Source organism: Salvelinus sp. IW2-2015, linkage group LG36 (genome assembly GCF_002910315.2).
Source record: "Salvelinus sp. IW2-2015 linkage group LG36, ASM291031v2, whole genome shotgun sequence".
In the NCBI taxonomy this organism is placed as follows: Eukaryota; Metazoa; Chordata; class Actinopteri; order Salmoniformes; family Salmonidae; genus Salvelinus; species Salvelinus sp. IW2-2015.
The window spans coordinates 6,791,061-6,811,783 of NC_036875.1; the positions used below are offsets into that span (position 1 = coordinate 6,791,061).

The window sequence follows — 20,723 nt, forward strand, 5'->3', positions numbered from 1 at the left end:
AATTTGGTGTTGCACCCTTAATGTATGCATGCACCATCGTTATGACTGTATGTACTTGTCTGGTTTGTGTACTTTAGGTATGAATTTTCCTACAGTAGGCTATATTTGTTTGCATTAGGCGGTTATATGCATTTGTACGTTCCCTCTTAATGTGTGCACATTAGTCTCTTTGTATCTTGTCCAGCTGAGGCTCTTAGTCATACAGTTAATGCAGCCATGCASCTTCATCTCATCAGTACAGTACATACTGCACAACACACACAAACACACACTCCCTGCCGGCCTTGGGAGCATCAGGCCCCAATGTAGGTCACAGCATAAGCCCAGGGGTGTCCTGGTACTCCCAACACTCTCACACACACGTATGGACATGTACATGGAACCCTATTCACATTTTTGCTCATTTAACTTCCAAACAGTATCTACCTCAAACTCATATATTAGCACTCACTCTGCACTTTGTTTTGAAAAGCTACCTAATTTAATCTAAGCAGCTGTCACTCATGTCACCATGCATTAGCTTACTTTTATGGGATGAAAATGGTCCAGGTAATGCGTGGCATCTGGTGGCTTAGAACATGTTTGTCTGCCACAAGTCTGAAGTCTCATGTATTTCCCTCATGTAAAGAAAAAACAACTGATTGAGCATTAGATAGATAGGTACTTTATTTATTCCCAGGGAAATGTAATTTAAGCTTCTCTCGGACTCGAGCTCACTCGGYCTCTCTCTGCTTTCCCTCTCTCACTGTCTTTTTTTTGCTTTTTTCCTCACTCTCTTTTCCTCCCTCTCTATCAATCTACACCCCTCCCTCCCTCCCTATTAACCTCATTAGTCCTTAGTGAGTCACTTCTGATAGCCCTAACGACTGTAAATGCAACCTTGCTAGATTCTAGGTTGACACTTCCTTCTAAGGACTTTCAAGGAGGGCCCTTTTAGATACTCACTAGAAAGTGTGGATTAGGTAGTCACTAGGCAAACAGACATTATGATAGAGTGGCATTGGTTGTCTGTTACTGTATATTTCATAGCAATAATATACTGTAGATATTATATCAAATCAGGGGTTAATGTTACAGCCCTAATTTTCACTATAAARATTCATATCTAATCAAATGTTCACTGTAAACATTTCATTGTAATAATCCAATGTTTTTAGAGTTGTGTGCCTTTTTAGTTCTTCAATAGATGCGACARAGGATTCTTTCGACATGAGTTGAAAGCCTGGCAGTGTATCAACTGAGGGTCATGTGACATGATACAGACATAAAGGATCTGATGTGCGCAAATGGGCAACCATTCATAAGCAAGTTATTAAGCCGATATGTGGAACATAACATTTGTTTCTTCAGTAATGTGTTTTCGCTGTGATTTTATCATTTTATTTCGGATAATTTGAGACCTGAGGTCAAGTCAGTCGTGACAGCATAACATTATCTTCCTCGGCAGTACCCAAAAGTCAAACACATTCCTTTTKAACTTAGTTGATTCTGTCAATTCAAAGAAAGTAATGTATACCGTTGGTCAAATATCTTGGAACTACCTTTTGACGCAGTGTTAGAACAATTGCCCTTCTCATGTAAAGTATTATGATTTTGAAGTAGCTTTGGAGGAAACTTAAGTCTATCATGGTCACTCTCATTAAAATAGTCCAAAATGCAACGGCTATCCTCACCCGCCTTGCAGAAGCAGAARYWGCCACCTATGAAGTCAGCAGTCCCCAACCCCCACCCTGAACACATGTTATACATCCGCTGGGCACAGGCAGAGCATAACGCTGAGACACAGCTGAGAATAGGGAGAGAAAGAGAGGGGGCACTGAAGTGGAAGTATGAGTGAGCATCAGAGAGAAGGACAGAAATAGAGCGATAAAGGAATGAATTGCAGAGGGAGGCTCAGAGAGAGAGAGCAATGGTGGCGCACATGGGTTTATGGTATTGTTGCAAGAGCCTTTTCTGTCATTTTCTGTGGACATGAACCTCACGTGGATTTTGTTTTCTCAGACTCCCTGTGGATTTCCCTGCAATTCCTCCCTGGATCTAAACAGCTGTTGAAGACTTGAAGACCAAACCATGCRTTCTCTTCATTGTAGCTTCAACKTGGGCCCTTGACTGGGTTCCCTGGCTGGATTCTTACTACCACGGATACCCTTCACGGTTTTTATTTAACTCTATCTTAGTCCCAATGAGATCAAAATACCTATTTTTCAAGGGAGACCTGGCGAAGAAGGATGGCGCTATGTTGCACCTCCACTCAGTGCATGCTCAGCACATGGAGGAATCTTCACTGCAATCTATACTGACGTCCCTAATCGTGGATAGCCACGGACAGGGTAAGATGCTGCCATGACGGCTGCTTTGAATGAATGACTGTCATGTAGAAATGTAAGACTGTTCAGTGTGGCACTGAATTACCACATCGTAGGTGTGTTATACATGGCCTGAGAATTGGCATGGAGACAGACAGGTGGGATTTGAAAAGTATGGTTTGTGTAGCAGTGGCAAGGTTCATGGCGTGTTAAAGGACTTCGCTTATGTAAAAAGGAGTATAAACTGGATGGTATGGTATGGTATTTCTCTATTACTCTCGTGCCTAAGACCCTCATACACTGCACTCCTCTCCATGCCCCCTCATACCTATGGCCCTTCTCCCCTCAGATCTACTCCCCCACTATAGTCTCACACTTTATCCATTCTTTATCCCCCTCCCCAAGGGATATATTCATACCAAGGAGTATATACACATTTCAATGTGCCAGGTAATTCTGAATTATGCTTGAAAATTGAGTGTGGAACTCCAATGTGGAATTAAATGTGCTTCTGCGCCAGCTGTGCACTTTGGGTGGAGCAGATTTGTGTACATACATAATATTGCTCTGGTAGCACCTATCTAAACAAGATTACCAAATTTTGAGAAGCACGTAGTCATGTGTTGAAAGTGCGTAGCAGCCGATATGTGATATATTGCTTCCTGATGAATAGGCAGTCTCATACAAATGGAAGACTATGGCAACAACACCGCAGCAGCCCTGAATAGGACAGAGCACTTACTCAACAGTGGATGTGATGTGGCTCAGGGCAAGGGGATGGTCAATGTCCACAGCTAGATTTTCATGCTTGGCCTGTCTAGGCACACAATCGACTGTGTTGGCAAGGGAGACTGAGACATGCATTTAGGAAGAGGTAATTAGTCTACATGTTTTGGATAAGCATACAGTACAACAAGAAGATGATAGACAGTGAAACATAGATATGTATGCATATGGTAGTGTGCATGCATTTTTATTTCATTAAATCAAATAGTTTATGTAATCAAGGTGTTGTTTACGTAATCAAGACATATGTGCGTGCTGCAGCAAGCAATCGCTTGGGAACTATGATGGCTAGCCCCGCTTGTACAGWCGTAGCGGTGTTGTAACCAAGATAAATGTAATGCTGTCTACACAACCACGTTCATTTTCAGCTGACTTCAGAGGTTTAAACAACAGTTTTTTTTATACTTTATTTTATTTTAGAACATTACTGGAGTTGTTTTCAGAACAGTTGTTCCAGCAGAGGACACTGCAGGCCCAGACTGCACGTCCTTGCTTCACCCCTTTGAGTAGGGAATTGTTTCTACTAAATAATCCCTTTTTTTGGGTCAAACAGCACGTAGTCTCTTGTGAGAGACTGTTAACATAAATGTAATGTCTGTTAGCACTACTGCTGAATCTGAGAAGTGGGGGAGACATAGTTGGTTCTGGGTTCTGGAATAAAACAGCACAGTACACTGCATTAAGACAAATTAAGTCAAATGATTAAGATGTCTGGGTTGCAGCAGGATGTGATTTACTGAAGATGTATGTATTTAAATGCTCAGGGGGAAGGTCCCAAGGCCAATGTGAGAGGAAGAGGAAAGCTTCCTCAATTATACCAATTTACCCCCTACCCAGAGGAAGACATTTAATGACACTTTTCTGGCCCAAGTCTTTCCATATAAGCACACATACAGAAAACTGCTGCTGCTGACAAGCCAGTAATGGAATGACTGTAGGCCCATCCTCAGTTGTTCCCACACCATGGGCTCAATTTAGGACCGTGGCTTACATGTTTGCACACATTTAAGTATTGCACACAAGGTTCAACATAATCTTACTCTTATATTTTCACTTGTCATGGGAACAATTTGTGAGGATAATGTGGAACTACACAGCAAATTATCTAGTAAAAAATCTATGAAAAAAGAACACTGGTAAATCAACACTGAAAGTCTGTGGACCCATATACAGTCYTGGCCAAAAGTTTTGYGAATGACACAAATATTKATTTTCACAAAGTCTGCTGCCTCAGTTTGTATGATGGCAATTTGCATATACTCCAGAATGTTATGAAGAGTGATCAGATGAATTGCAATTAATTGCAAAGTCCCTCTTTGCTATGCAAATTAACTGAATCCCCCAAAAACATTTCCACTGCATTTCAGCCCTGCCACAAAAGGACCAGCTGTCAGTGATTCTCTTGTTAACACAGGTGTGAGTGTTGACGAGGACAAGGCTGGAGATCACTCTGTCATGCTGATTGAGTTCGAAAAACAGACTAGAAGCTTCAAAAGGAGGGTGGTACTTGGAATCATTGTTCTTCCTCTGTCAACCATGGTTACCTGCAAGGAAACACGTGCCGTCYTCATTGCTTTGCACAAAAAGGGCTTCACAGGCAAGGATATTGCTGCCAGTAAGATTGCACCTAAATCAACCATTTATCGGATCATCAAGAACTTCAAGMAGAGCAGTTCAATTGTTGTGAAGAAGGCTTCAGGGCGCCCAAGAAAGTCCAGCAAGCGCCAGGACCGTCTCCTAAAGTTGATTCAGCTGCGAGATCGGGGAACCACCAGAACAGAACTTGCTCAGGAATGGCAGCAGGCAGGTGTGAGTGCATCTGCACGCACAGTGAGGCGAAGACTTTGAGGATGGCCTGGTGTCAAGGGCAGCAAAGAAGCCACTTCTCTCCAGGAAAAACATCAGGGACAGACTGATATTCTGCAAAAGGTACAGGGATTGAACTGCTGAGGACTGGGGTAAAGTAATTTTCTCTGATGAATCCCCTTTCRGATTGTGTGGGGCATCCGGAAAAAAGCTTGTCCGGAGAAGACAAGGTGAGCGCTACCATCAGTCCTGTGTCATGCCAACAGTAAAGCATCCTGAGACCATTCATGTGTCGGGTTTCTTCTCAGCCAAGGGAGTGAGCTCACTCACAGTTTTGCCTAAGAACACAGCCATGAATAAAGAATGGTACCAACACATCCTCCGAGAGCAACTTCTCCCAACCATCCAGGAACAGTTTGGTGATGAACAATGCCTTTTCCAGCATGATGGAGCACCTTGCCATGAGGCAAAAGTGATAACTAAGTGGCTCGGGGAACAAAACATCGATATTTTGGGTCCATGGCCAGGAAACTCTCCAGACCTTAATCCCATTGAGAACTTGTGGTCATTCCTCAAGAGGCGGGTGGACAAACAAAAACCCACAAATTCTGACAAACTCCAAGCATTGATTATGCAAGAATGGGCTGCAATCAGTCAGGATGTGGCCCAGAAGTTAATTGACAGCATGGCTGTACAAATACAAATGMCAACAATGTTAAATTAGCATGCTGCTAAAGCCTTATTCAAATATTTCCCAGTGTCTTGCCTTGCCCAGAGTTACCACCCATGACTGTATTTTTTATTGACAGACATGGTTGTTGCATTCATACATTTTCAGCCCTATGGACTTCACCGATTGAGATCCTATGGGAATATGTTATAATAAATACAGTGCCTTCGGAAAGTATTCACACCCCTTGATTTTTTCCACATTTTGTTACATTACAGCCAATTGTAAAATGTATTAAATAAAACWATTTCCTCAGCAATCTACACACAATACACCACAATGACAAAGCGAAAACAGGTTTTTAGAAATTGTAGCAAATTTATAAAAAAAAGAAAAAAGAAGATACCTTATTGACATAAGTAAAAATGTTAACACAATACCATATGTATTTCAATATCTATGTTTGTGCATGTACATTGCTTAATTAAAAACCCCAGGGCCACTTGATTTCTGAAATGTAGGACCTCTTTAGGTATCAATTTTATATCATATATTTATAAAAATATATAATTTGATGAAACATTGAATTTGGCCATCGTTTTATTTTCCCAAAGAAACACATTGTATAACAGATTCATTCAGAACGGAGTGCTCGGGTTGGGGTGTAGGTTTTCTAGCATAGCCTGAAGGTAGGTAGGGGCAGTTCCGCTTTCTGTTCCGGTGGTAAGCACCATGGTCTTGTAGCCAGTGGAGTGTGTGGAGGAGCTGGGTGACATGAGAACTTTGGAAGGTTGAAAACCAGGCAGCCTGCAGCGTTCTGGATAAGTTGCAGGGGTTTGATGGCAAAGCGAGGAYCCCAGCCAACAGCGAGTTGCGGTAGTCCAGACGGGAGAGGACAWTTGCCTGAAGAGCATGAACCTGCAGGAGTGAGTCACTGCTTTGATGTTTGCAGAGAACAACAGGGTGTTTTCCAGGGTCACGCCAAGGTTCTTTGTACTTTGGGAGGGTMACACTGWGGAGTTGTCAACCATGATGGAGAAGTCTTTAAGCGGGCAGGCCTTCCCCGGGAGAAAGCYGTTCAGTTTTGTTGAGCGTGAGGTGGTGGGCCGATATCCAAGTTGAGATATCTACCAYGCATGCAGAGATGCGTGTTGCCACCTGGGTGTCAGAAGGGGGGYAGGAGAAAAGTAGTTGAGTGTCATCCGTATAGCAATGATAGGAGAGACCATGTGAGGATYTGACGGAGCCGAGTGACTTGGTGTATAAAGAGAAGAGGAGAGGGCCTAGAACTGAGCACGGGGGGGACACCAGTAGTGAAAGTACGTGGTGCTGACACAGATCCTCTCCACGACACCTGGTAGGATCGTCCTGCCAGTTAGGATGCAATCCAAGAGTGTGCATAGCCTYAGACGCCCAGCCCTGAGAGGGTGGCAAGGATGATCTGATGGTTCACGGTGTCAAAGGCAGCAGATTGATCTWGGAGGATGAYAACAGAGGAGAGAGCTTTGGCAGTGCAGAAAGCCTCCGTGACACAGAAGAGCAGTCTCGGTTGAGTGAKCCGTCTTGAAGCCTGAGTGGTTAGGGTCAAGYAGATCGTTCTGAGAGAGATGACGAGAAAGTTGATCAGAGASAGCACGCTCAAGTMTTTTGGAAAGAAGGGATATAGGTCTATATTTTTTGATGTCACATGAGTCGAGTGTTTATTTCTTGAGGAGGGGAGCAACTCGGGGCATTTTGAAGTCAGAGGGGATGCAACCAGTGGTCAGGGATGAGTTGTTGAGTGAAGTGAGGAAAGAGAGAAGGTCTCCCGAGATGATCTGGAGAAGGGAGGAGGGGATAAAGTTGAGCTGGCAGGTTGTCGGGCGGCCAGACCTCACTAGTCGCAGGATGTCATCTAGAGAAAGAGGAGAGAAAGAGGTCAAGGCATAGGGTAGTTCTTTGTGAGTGAGACCAGTGGACTCAATAGGCTGAGTTAATGAGTAGAGGATGTAGCCAACCTTTTTTTTCAAAGTGGTTGACAAAGTTGTCCGTGAGAGGGAGAAGGATTAAAAAAACATCTTAAGGATCGGTGTTCCGTCAACGGGACAGTTGTAAGTCATGCAGCGCGTTAAATCAAGATCGCAGATTTTAGAGTAACAACAAATGTCGGTACAWAGAAGTGTCTTATATCGGCTGAAAGCTTAAATTCTTGTTAATATAACTACACTGTCCAATTTACGGTAGCTATTACTTCGAAAAAATGCCATGCTATTGTTTGAGGAGAGCTTCTAACAACATTTTTTCCCCCAATGCTATAGGTTTGATAAATTCACCTCCGAAGGTGAAATGTGTCCTTACATTCTGAAATCTTGCTCTGATTTATCATCCAAAGGGTCCCATAGATAACATGAAGTCTCATTTTGTTAGATAAAAACATTTTTCATATTCTGAAAGGTCCATATAGCATGCACGATTGATTTTGTATTTCCACTTGTTCAATTTTCAAAGAAAGAAATCTCACCCTAAATGTTGTTTCAACAAGTAAAATCACGTTCATATCTATTCCTCAGAGATCCTAGAAGGTAACAAGACTTCACTATTTCATTAGGGGTGTAGTATATCCTATAGGGCACCATATTTGGTCAGAGAGCGACACCTTCATGGCACGCCGATGACGCGGGTGACCATCTCTTGAACAACTGTATCTTTGTCAAATAAGCACCAATCGGGGTCAAACAAAGCTAGCTAGATAGCCAATGAGCCGGGCTTTACGGGAGTACCCGGAAACCATGTATATGCTGTAAAATGTAGCTTCTAACCTTGTACGACAGCATGCATTTTCATTTTGGACAAAAATTATAAGGATATTCAGACTTGAAGTTATGAAGTTATGAAAACTGGTTGTTTTGCAAATGTTGAACTTATAATATGGCTACTAATACTTGGAAAGCTACATCAATGTCCAAGTATACAGATTTGATGATATTCTTGCAGAAAAATGGAATATGAATGCAAATGTCTCCTTCACAATTTGCCCAAATGTACATGGGGACTTCACACTAAATGTCTGTCATACTCCAAGTAATCCATCTGAAACTTTTTACATACACTGCTTCCATCTTGTGGACACTATCGGCATTACAAACGGAGTGATGGCAATAACAGAGACCTTTCTCTTCCATTTCTCATCTGGGTAGGAGCTGAGTGGTTAGGGTTGGAGGAAAGGGAGACCGAAAAGGAAACAAAGTAGTGATCAGAGACCAAGAGGGGGGTTACAGTGAGTTTAGTATGCGAGCAGCCTCTAGTAAAGATGAGGTCAAGCATATGGCCTGCTTTGTGAGTTGGAGGGGATTGGGAGAGGGTAAGGTCAAAAGAGGTAAGGAGGGGAAGAGAGAGTTGGGAAAAAATGAATCGAAAGCAGACGTCGGGACGTTGAAGTCGTCAAGTATGAAGAGCGGTGAGCCATCGTCAGGAAATGCGCTTATCAAGGTGTCAAGCTCATTGACGAACTCTCCAAGGGCACCTGGTGGATGATAGATGACAATAATGTTAAGCTTGAGTGGACAAGTGACAGTGACAGCATGGAATTCAAATGAGGAGATGGACAGGTGAGAGATAGAGAAAATCTCCACTAATGACAAATGAGTAGACCCATGCCACCAGCACGACAACCAGATGCTTTCGGACTATGAGAGAAAACATAGTCAGATGAAGGAAGAGCAGCTGGAGTAGCAGGGTTCTCTGGGGTGATCCATGTCTCCATCAGGAACAAAAAGTCAAGGGACTGAAGGGCAGCATAGGCTTAGCTGAACTTTGTGTTCTTGACCCCAGATTGTCGGTTCCAACTGCTGCCAGAGACCCGGAATTCTACATGGGTTGTTTGTGCAGGGTACATTTGAGGCCACACTAGTCATGGACTGTTTTATCTGCTACCGCACGGCAAGCGGTACCGGAGCGCCAAGTCTAAGTCCAAAAGGCTTCTTAATAACAGCTTCTACCCCCAAGACATAAGACTCACTGAACAGTTAATCAAAGGGCTACCCAAACCCCTCTTTTACACTGCTGCTAATCTGTGTTTATTATCTATGCATAGTCACTTTAACTCTACCTACATGTACACATTACCTCAATAACCTCGACTCGGTGCCCCCGCACATTGACTCTGTACTGGTACCTGCTGTATATAGCCTCACTATGTTATTTTACTGTTGCTGTTTAATTATTGTGTACTTTTTTTTAACTTCTTAAAGCATTGTTGGTTAAGGGCTTGTAAAGTAAGCATTTCCAGGAAATCTGAAATCCTTCAACCAGCATTTTTTGAAAATCTGGGCATTTGGGGAAAGTCACTGGATTTTGCAACCCTACTTGCAGGCCTGATGTGGTTGAGATATGAACTGGGGTACAATTATGCACCAATAGCTAAAGGTAGCAAATAGCAAAAATGCCCAGATTTTCAAAAAATGCTAGTTGAAGGATTTCAGATTCCTGCTTCAGTTTCCAGGAAAATTCCAAGCAGGATTTGTGGAAAACCTGGGAATTTTGGGAAATCAAACCAACTTTTATTTGTCACATGCGCCAAATACAACAGGTGTAGACAGCAGTGAAATGCTTACTTTACAAGCCTTAACCAACAATGCTTTTAAGAAGTTACAGGGCACCACTAAAGTGAAATGTGTTTGTACCCCTTTTATCTAAACCTTTTATTCTGAGTGTAATACAATGGACTGAAACTCATGGTTTACAGACCACATCAGGCCTGCAAGTCACTTTATGCAGGTTTGAAAGGTGATGTGTAATTCCTATTGGAATCCAGCCAGTGTGGGTATTTCCAAAATACATTTCACCCACAACCTTTATTTAGAATGACTGCCAGGGTTAGGAAGACTATGCCATGAGACTATCTAAACCATCTAAACTGGAACAAGTATTTCAGTAATGGGTGCAATAAGTCCAAGTAACATATTGGATTAGTCTAGAAATGTTTTGTAATTTATATTTGAGTAGTATAAGAATAATGAATTACTCAATAAATCAATCAATGTACATGCACAAACATAGGTATTGAAACAAATAATTCAAAAAATCAACCTGCAATAGAGCATGCAGGGAAATATGATAATAATGGGTGTGGTTTTGGTTCAAAGTGATGTGTATGAGATTCAGGCCCCTTTATTAGGGTAAAACTAGGCCCTCAAATTATGAATTACGTATGATAGGCTGTGTTTACACAGGCAGCCAAATTCTGATATTTTTTCACTAATTTGTCTTTTGACCAATCAGATCAGCGCTGAAAAAGATCTGATTTGAAAAGATCTGATGTGATTGGTCAAAATACCAATTACTGAAAAAAAGATCAGAATTGGGCTGCCTGTCTCAACATTGCAGTACTTTGTTAAATCTTTTTTTTTTTTATGATTACATATTCAGTTAGCATCTCACTTGGTGAAGTCCATAGCACCCAAAAATGGATGAATGCAACAATGATGTCTCTGTTACTAACAAATACAGTCCTGGGTGGTAAACTCTACAATTMACTCAAAAGGCACTCTGGGAAATATTTGAAWAAGGCTTTACACTAAGCAGTGTGTTAATTTAACACTGTTCTGGTGTGTATATGGGTCCACAGACTCCACACGTTCAGTGTTGATTTAACACGRAGTGTTAATTCTTATTATTCATATTGGATCATTTTGTGTGTATTAATCCACTATGACCATTGGCTACAATGTTATGTTCTACCCTGGTCACCATACAGTAGATGTTTTATTTATCTGAGCATATGAGGGCCTATCATGGTTGTCCTCACAGTAAATCCCAACAGTGGGTGAATCATTTGACTTGGTAATGTAATTAAGCAACAAACAAACCACAGTACAGCAGCACTCATATYGCCCTTTAATATCCTAGCGTGACACTCCTGATCTAGGTCACTTGTCCTGAATTCAAGCAGATCCTACTAATTCAGTGAACTCTCGCAAATCAAGGATCTTCCTTTATTTTGTGAAATAAGATTAGTATCTTATTGTAGCCTCTGAGCTTTCACAATCTCTTTGATCGATATCGCCTATTGTATTTTAAATGCAGTGCATTAAAAAATATAGAAATTAGCTGATTTCAAGCTAGGTATAATGCTTTTTTAGAAAGGTCTTGGTGTTATGATTATAAACCATCTCCATGGATCCATAATCCACAAGCTATAAAATGATGGCATTGTAACCGTGTGCAGATACACATGGCAGTTATCAACTAAGGCATTTAAAAAAAAAAAAAAGGATCTCCATTAGTCGACGGCAATGGCGACAGCTAGTCTTACTCGGATCCGACAGATAACGAAAAAGACATTACAGACAAAAYACTTTACAATTTACATGCATTTAAAAACATTAACATCTAGTGTGTGTGCATCTATTAGTTACTCGTACATGTCAGTACATACACACAACAAGTAGGTCACATGGGGGAGAGGCGTTGTGCSGTGAGGTGTTGCTTTATTTGTTTTTTGAAACCAGTTTTGKTATTCACTTGCGCTATATAAYATGGAAGGGAGTTAGTTCCATGCACTCYTGGCTCAGTATAATACTGTACGTTTCCTTGAATTTGTTGTGGACATGGGACATAAAAAGGTAAATTCCTGGTCATTCATAATTGCATGTCAAAGGTTCATGCTCGTGGACTGAGCGCTCCCTCTGCAGGGGACAATAGAGCAAAAAGATCATTGATAATGCTATACGAGGCAACCTGTTATATAATGCCCCTACATAAGACAGCGTTTAATAACCAGTAGTATGGTGCGTTTTCACAGCGCATTTTTAAGAATAGACAAATATTTGTCCTCTCCTTTTTTATGTATATTGCCAATACACAGAATATCCATAACAGTGACCAACACACAGACATAATTCTAATACAAGAAGAAACATGCTGGGATAAAATCAAACGTGTCACATGACATGGAGCCCTGATGGTCTAGTAACTGATGGTGTTCACCACTAGATGGGAGTGGTGACCCAGGTTATAGTCAATATTGCCAGYCACCTGATCTTGGCAACACAGAGACAGAAAAATGATACAAAATTGACAGAAAAATGTATGTCTCGCACATTTGTAGTTAGACTGTAAATGTTTTGGTAGATACTTCCAGAGATTAATTTGGTTCCTATCCAACCAAATTAAATCATTGCATAATTTTAAGTTGCGTACAGGTATAAGGAAAATATCTTTGACTTTGGGAAAGATTGTTGAGTGAGTCAATGAACCCACATTTTACTGCAGTTAGCTCATACATACTATCACAGAGCTGACATCGTCTGGAACACACTAAAGGTTGTGTTACACGTGACTCATTGGTTTTGAAGGCACATTGGTTTTGGATCTTTACAATTACAATTCTGTGATTGTTACATTCATTTRTGGACTTTTCAGTTAATGATATATACCCATTTATTCTTGAAGAATATAACTTTTACAAATGCCTCCATGAGCTTAGTTCAACTGTCATACCTCACCAGAGCCCCAATCTAAGCTTGTTTTACTCCAAAGTTGATCAACAATGTAATTGTAAACAAACACTGTATAGCCTCAAAACATGACTTAGAATACGTGGACAACTACAAATACCTAGGTGTCTGGTTAGACTGTAAACTCTCCTTCCAGACTCACATTAAGCATCTCCAATCCAAAATTAAATCTAGAATCGGCTTCCTATATCGCAACAAAGCATCCTTCACTCATGCCGCCAAACATACCCTCGTAAAACTGACCATSCTACCGATCCTCYACTTCGGTGATGTCATCTATAAAATAGCCTCCAACACTCTAGTCTGCAAACTGGATGCAGTCTATCACAGTGCCATCGGTTTTGTCACCTAAGCCCCATACACTACCCACCATTGCGACCTGTACGCTCTCGTTGGTTGGCCCTCGCTTCATACTCGTCGCCAAACCCACTGGCTACAGGTTATCTACAAGTCTCTGCTAGGTAGAGCCCCGCCTTATCTCAGCTCACTGGTCACCATAGCAGCACCCACTCGTAGCACGCGCTCCAGCAGGTATATCTCACTGGTCACCCCCAAAGCCAATTCCTCCTTTGGTCYTRTTTCCTTCCAGTTCTCTGCTGCCAATGACTGGAACGAACTGCGAAAATCTCTGAAGCTGGAGACTCATATCTCCCTCACTAGCTTTAAGCACCAGCTGTCAGAGCAGCTCACAGATCACTGCACCTGTACATAGCCCATCTGTAAAACAGCCCATCTATCTACCTATCTCCTCCCCATACTGTATTTATTTATTTATCTTGCTCCTTTGCACCCCAGTATCTCTACTTGCACATTCATCTTCTGCACATCTACCATTCCAGTGTTTTAATTGCTATATTGTAATTACTTRGCCACTATGGCCTATTTATTGCCTTAACTCCCTTATCTTACCTCATTTGCACTCACTGTATATAGACTTTTTGTTTTCTTTTGTTCTACTGTATTATTGACTGTATGTTTTGTTTATTCCATGTGTAACTCTGTGTTGTTGTTTGTGTCACACTGCTTTGCTTTATCTTGGCCAGGTCGCAGTTGCAAATGAGAACTTGTTCTCAACTAGCCTACCTGGTTAAATAAAGGTGAAATAAATAAAAAATAAATACTAGTSCTGGCTGCCTGGCCAAACTGATCAAGTCGTGGAGAAGGGCTTTGGTTAGGGTGGTGACCAAGAAGCGAAAGGTCACTCTGACAGAGCTCTGGAGTTCCTCTGTGGAGATGGTTGTCCTTCTGGAAGGTTTTCCCYTCTCTGCAGCACTCCACCAATCAGGCTTTTATGGTAGAGTGGCCAGACGGAAGCCACTCCTCAGCCCGCTAGGAGTTTGCCAAAAGGCACCTAAAAACTCTCAGACCATGAGAAACAAGATTCTCTGGTCTAATGAAGCCAAGATGGAACTCTTTGGTCTGAATCTGGAGGAAACGTCTGGAGGAAACCTGGCARCATCCCTATGGTGAAGCATGGTGGTGGCATCATCATGCTGTGGGGARGTTTTTCAGCTGCAGGTGTAACGGATGTGAAATGGCTAGCTAGTTAGCGGGTACGCGCTACTAGCGTTTCAATCAGTTACGTCACTTGCTCTGAAACCTAGAAGTAGTGTTGCACCTTGCTCTGCAAGGGCCGCYGCTTTTGTGGAGCGATGGGTAACGACGCTTCGTGGGTGACTGTTGTTGATGTGTGCAGAGGGTCCCTGGTTCGCGCCCGAGGTCGGGGCGAGGGGACGGTCTAAAGTTATACTGTTACACAGGGACTCGGAGACTAGTCAGGATCGAGGCAAAAATGAACAGAGCAAAGTACAGAGAGATCCTTGATGAAAACCTGTTCCAGAGCGCTCAGGACCTCAGACTGGGGTGAAGGTTCACTTTCCAACAGGYCAATGACCATAAGCATACAGACAACGCAGGAGTGACTTTGGGACAAGTAGCTGAATGTCCTTGAGTGGCCCAGTCAGAGCCCGGACTTGAACCCAATCGAACATCTCTGGAGAGATCTGAAAATAGCTGTGTAGCAACGCTCCCCATCCAACCTTACAGAGCTTGAGAGGATCTGCAGAGAAGACTGGGAGAAACTCCCCAAATACAAGTGTGCCAAGCTTGCAGCGTCATACCCAAGAAGACTCAATGCTGTAATCTCTGCCAAACGTACTTCAACAAAGTACTGAGTAAAYGGTCTGAATACTTATGTAAATGTATTATTTCATTTRTTTTMGTATAAATWKAWTWWWWTAAATTATGTTTTTGCCTTGTTATTATGTGGTATTGTGTGTGGTTTGAGGAAAAATAGCAATTGAATCAATTTTAGAATAATGCTGTAGCGTAACAAAGTGTGGAAAAAAGTCAAGGGGTCTGAATATTTTCTGAATGCATTGTATACAGTAGTTAAATGAACTAAAGAGGAACAATGGTTACATATCCCCAGAATCTTTTCACGTGTCTATTTTCAAAGGACAACGCTAAGAACTTTAACAACTTCATAGTTAAAAACACAATAACAATATGGAAGAAAATGAAACCTATTCTACAAGAACCAATATCATTCCCTAGAAACACAACCCTATAGAAAAATCKTTGGAAAGCCTTTCATAATTCAATAAATTGGTCAACATAGAAAACTAAAGGCAAAGAAACCATAAATTACTTGGTAATAAGAATACATTTATTTCAATGATAGAATTTAAAAAAGGATATTCATATGATAGGTAAGATATACAAAACCTTGCAGAGAMCCTATCCAACTYACAATCTTTTAGATTTCTTTGGAACCAAGACTTAAAAAGAAATTATATTGGCACAAGAACATAAGTAACAACATTACAGTTAACTAAAATGTATTCTTAATCTAAATGAATGTATAGAATTTATTACACAAGGCAAAATTAACACTACAGCACAACAGCAGCCAAGTGTAAAACTAACAATGACAAATTTTTCCATGCCTTCTGGGAATGCTATGAAGTTCCAAAGTTATGGGTGGAGTTAGAAAGATGTCTGTCAGAAGTATTACAATGTAAATGTACTTTGAATCCGTCTGTTTGCATATGTCTTTACATGGCATATGAGATATCAGGGTGCTGTGAGATACCCGGTGGGTTGGACGATACTTTCTRGTCAATCATCTTAAAATGATAAAGGAAAGGTCAAATTATTTATTATTTAAATGTTTAAAGTGCATGGGCAACGGAGAGAAACAAAATTGTGCAGTTTGAGGCCATGTGGTGGAGAATGATGTGGGCCCTGGAGAAGGGGGTGTGAGCAGGTCGGTCTGGGCAGGGGTGATGTTGTGGATGTTTGTATGCATCTGTATGTTGTCGTTTGTTAAAAGTATTCAAAGTATTTTCCGGATGTTGAAAATCCYTTTTTCTCTAATGTACTGTACTGGTGCTGTGCAATCTTGTGAAACATAGATGTCTATGATTGGTTCAGATTTGGTCGATGTTTTGGCCAAATCAAGGCCGGTCCGGATTTGAGCAAATCTGAACCAAACATAGAAAAAGCAAAGCAGTGTGACACAAACAACAACACAGAGTTACACATGGAATAAACAAACGTACAGTCAATAARGCAATAGCCACTTTAAACAATGCCACTTTATATAATTTTTTACATACCCTACATTTATCATCTCATTTGTATATACTGTACTCTATACTATCTACTGCATCTTGCCTATGCCGTTCGGCCATCACTCATTCATATATTTTTATGTACATATTCTTATTCACTTGTGTGTATAAGGTAGTTGTGAAATTGTTAGGTTATATTACTTGTCAGATATTACTGCATGGTCGGAACTAGAAGCACAAGCATTTCGCTACACTCGCGTTACATCTGCTAACCATGTGTATGTGACAAATAAAATGTGATTTGATTTGACAATAGGAAAGTCTATATACAGTGTGTGCAAATMAGGTAAGATTAGGGAGGTAAGGCAATAAATAGGCCATAGTGGCGAAATAATTACTATTTAGCAATTAAACACYAGTGATAGATGTGCAGAAGATGAACGTGCAAGTAGAGATACTGGGGTGCAAAGGAGCAAAAAAATAAATAAATAACYATATGGGGATGAGGTAGTTGGATGGGCTATTTACAGATGGGCTATGTACTGGTGCAGTGATCTGTGAGCTGCTCTGACAGCTGATGCTTAAAGTTAGTAAGGGAGATATGAGTGATTTTTGAAATTTGTTCCAGTCATTTGCAGCAGAGAACTGAAAGGAAAGGCGACCAAAGGAGGAATTGGTGATGACCAGTGAAATATAACTGCTGGAGCGCGTGCTACGGGTGGGTGCTGCTATGGTGACCAGTGAGCTGAGATAAGGTGGGGCTTTACCTAGCAAAGACTTACAGATGACCTGGAGCCAGTGGGTTTGACAATGAATATGAAGCCAGGGCCAGCCAACGAGAGAATGCAGGTCCCAGTGGTGGGTAGTATATGGGGCTTTGGTGACAAAATGGATGGCACTGTGATAGACTACATCCTATTTTGTAAATGACATCGTCGAAGTCAAGGATCGGTAGGATAGTCACTTTTATGAGGGTATGTTTGGCAGCATGAGTGAAGGATGCTTTGTTGCGAAACAGGAAGCCGATTCTAGATTTAATTATGGATTGGAGATGCTTAATGTTAGTCTGGAAGGAGAGTTTACTGTCTAACCAGTCACCTAGGTATTTGTAGTTGTCCACATATTCTAAGTCAGAACCGTCCAGAGTAGTGATGCTAGACGGGCGGGCAGGTGCGGGCAGCGATCGGTTGAAGAGCATGCTTTTAGTTTTACTTGTCATACCTTCAACCTGTAAACTATGGGGCTTTTACACTTATTTGTGGAGTTCATCTACAGTATCAACAGTCGTTRTTTTCTTATGTTGGTGAAATATGTGAACATATGTAGCCTACTGTATTTTTTAATTGTATTAAATTATTATGCTCTTCATTCCTCTTACAGCCTGAGTGATCCGAAAGTCTAGCCGGAGAACAAACAACATCTGGGCGTGGGGAGAGAGGAGAGGGACGAGGCTCAGCAAGGATATTAGCAGATGGTGTCACTGCAACAACACTTCGTCAGGTACTGTAACGCAACTTCATATCCACCCACTCCACCTTAGGGAGCCATGCAGCATATATGTAAACCAACGCTAGGGGGGAAATGTCTCCCCTATACATAGCAGTTAAATTATTTCCCTTCCCTTATGTGTGAGGGAATTACGCCTATAGATGGCAATATGGCAACTCAAACCARACCTCACCAACCCCCAAAACACCATAACAACCCACAACAAGCTTACATCCATGACATTTACTGGTATGCTTGAGGAATTTCAGGTGGAAAAGGTTGGAAGAATGGTACCGGAGGGGACTGCTGCCATTTTACAGGCTCCTAACCAATTGTGTTATTTTGTGTGTTTTTTCGCATTCTTTGTAACTTATTTTGTACATAATGTTGATGCTACCGTCTCTTATGAATGTAAAGAGCTTCTGGATATCAGAACAGCGATTACTCACCTAACTGGCCGAATTGTTTTCTTTAATGAGTCTGACGCAAAGGATATAATGTTGCTCCCAGACAAGGCTCAAATCCCCGTAATTCGCATGAAGAAAAGGAGGAGGACGCAGATCAGGGTGCCTTGTGAGAATTTGTCGGCAAGTGGGTAACCCGCCTCTACCCTCTGTTCTATTGGCCAACATGCATTCACTGGAGAATAAACTGGATGAGCTCTGTTCGAGACTATCCTACCAACGGGACATTAAAAACTGTATTATCTTATGTTTCACCGAGTTGTGGCGGAACGAGGACACGAATAATATACAGTTGGCTGGGTTTTCCCTGCATCGGCAGGACATAACCAAAACGTCCGGTAASACGAGGGGTCGGGGTGTGTGTCTATTTGTCAATAACAGCTGGTGCGTGATGTCTAATATTAAGGTAGTCTCGAGGTATTGCTCGTGGTAAGATGTAGACCACACTATCTACCAAGATAGTTTTCATCTATATTTTTTGTCTGCGTCTACTTACCACCACAAACCAACGCTTGCACTAAGACCGCACTCAACGAGCTGTATAAGGCCATAAGCAAACAATAAAATATTCATCCAGAAGCAGGTTCTCCTAGTGGCCGGGGACTTTAATTCAGGCAAATTTAAGTCTGTTTTATCTRATTTCTACCTGCATGTCACATGTGCAACCAGAGGTAAAAAAAACTAGAACATCATTACTCCACATACAGAGACGTGTACAAAACTCTCCCTCGCCCTCCATTTGGCAAATCTGACTATAATTCTATCCTCCTGATTCCTGCTTACAAGCAAAAACTAAAGCAGGAAGTACCAGTGACTCGCTCAATATGGAAGGGGTCAGATGACGTGGATGCTATGCTACAGGACTGTTTTGCTAGCACAGACTGGAATATGTTCCGGGATTCATCCAATGGCATTGAGGAGTARACCACCTCAGTCACCAGCTTCATCAATAAGTGCATCGATGACGTCTTCCCTACAGTGGCCATATGTACAACCAGAAGCCATGGATTACAGGCAACATCCGCACCGAGCTAAAGGGTAGAGCTGCTGCTTTCTTATAAGCACCTGGACACTATTCCGMACGCTTATAAGAAATCCCACTTTTCCCTCAGACTAACCATCAAACAGGCAAAGTGTCAATACAGGACTAATATTCGAATCCTACTACACCGGCTGTGATGCTCGTCGGATGTGGCAGGGCTTGCAAACTATTACGGACTACAAAGGGAAACCCAGCCACAAGCTGCCAAGTGATGCAAGCCTACCAGARGGGCTAAATGCCTTTTTATGCTCACTWCGAGGCYAGCAACACTGAAGCATGCATGAGAGCACCAGCTGTTCTGGACGACTATGCGATCACGCCCTCCATAGKCGATGTGAGCAAGACCTTTAAACAGGTCAACAATRACAAGGCCGTGGGGCCAGACGGATTACCAGGACATGTACTCAGAGCCAAATGACAGTGTCTTCACTGACATTTTCAACGTTTCAAACAGACCACCATAGTCCATGTGCACAAGAAAGCGAAGGTAACCTGCCTAAATGACTACCGCCCCGTAGCACTCACGTSATGGAGTGCTTTGAAAGGCTGGTCATGGCTTACATCAACACCATCATTACCGTAAACACTAGACCCACTCCAATTTGCATACCGCCTCAACAGATCCACTGATGACACAATCTCAATCGCACTCCACACTGCCCTTTCGCACCTGGACAAAAGAAACACCTATGTGAGAATGGTGTTCATTGACTACAGCTCAGCGTTCAACACCATAGTGCCCACAGCTAACCACTAAGCTAAGGACCCTGGGACTAAACACCTCCCTCTAAGGTAGGCAACAWCACATCTGCAAAGCTGATCCTCAACACGGGGGTCCCTCAGGGGTGCATGCTTAGTCCCTTCCTCTACTCCCTGTTCACCCACGACTGCATGGCCAAGCACSACTCCAACACCATTAAGTTTGCTGACGACACAATAGTGGTAGSCCTGATCAACGACAACAATGAGACATCCTGTAGGGAGGAGGTCAGAGACCTGTCAGTGTGGTGCCAGGACAACAACCTCTCCCTCAACGTGAGTAAGACAAAGGAGCTGATCGTGGACTACAGGAAAAGGAGGGCTGAACAGG

The 20,723-nt window shown here is 42.1% G+C and overlaps 1 protein-coding gene across 1 annotated transcript in view; it reads left to right on the forward strand.

The window, feature by feature from the left end:
- The first annotated feature begins 1,594 nt into the window (after nt 1-1,594).
- Nucleotides 1,595-20,723, forward strand: part of LOC139023793 (nck-associated protein 5-like) — a 51,516-nt gene continuing 32,387 nt past the window's right edge. Inside the window, exons 1-2 of the mRNA XM_070437685.1 lie at nt 1,595-2,330; nt 18,020-18,139. Of these exons, the coding sequence (XP_070293786.1) occupies nt 18,111-18,139 (29 nt within the window). The 5' untranslated portion in view covers nt 1,595-2,330; nt 18,020-18,110. The remainder of the gene's footprint in view (nt 2,331-18,019; nt 18,140-20,723) is intronic.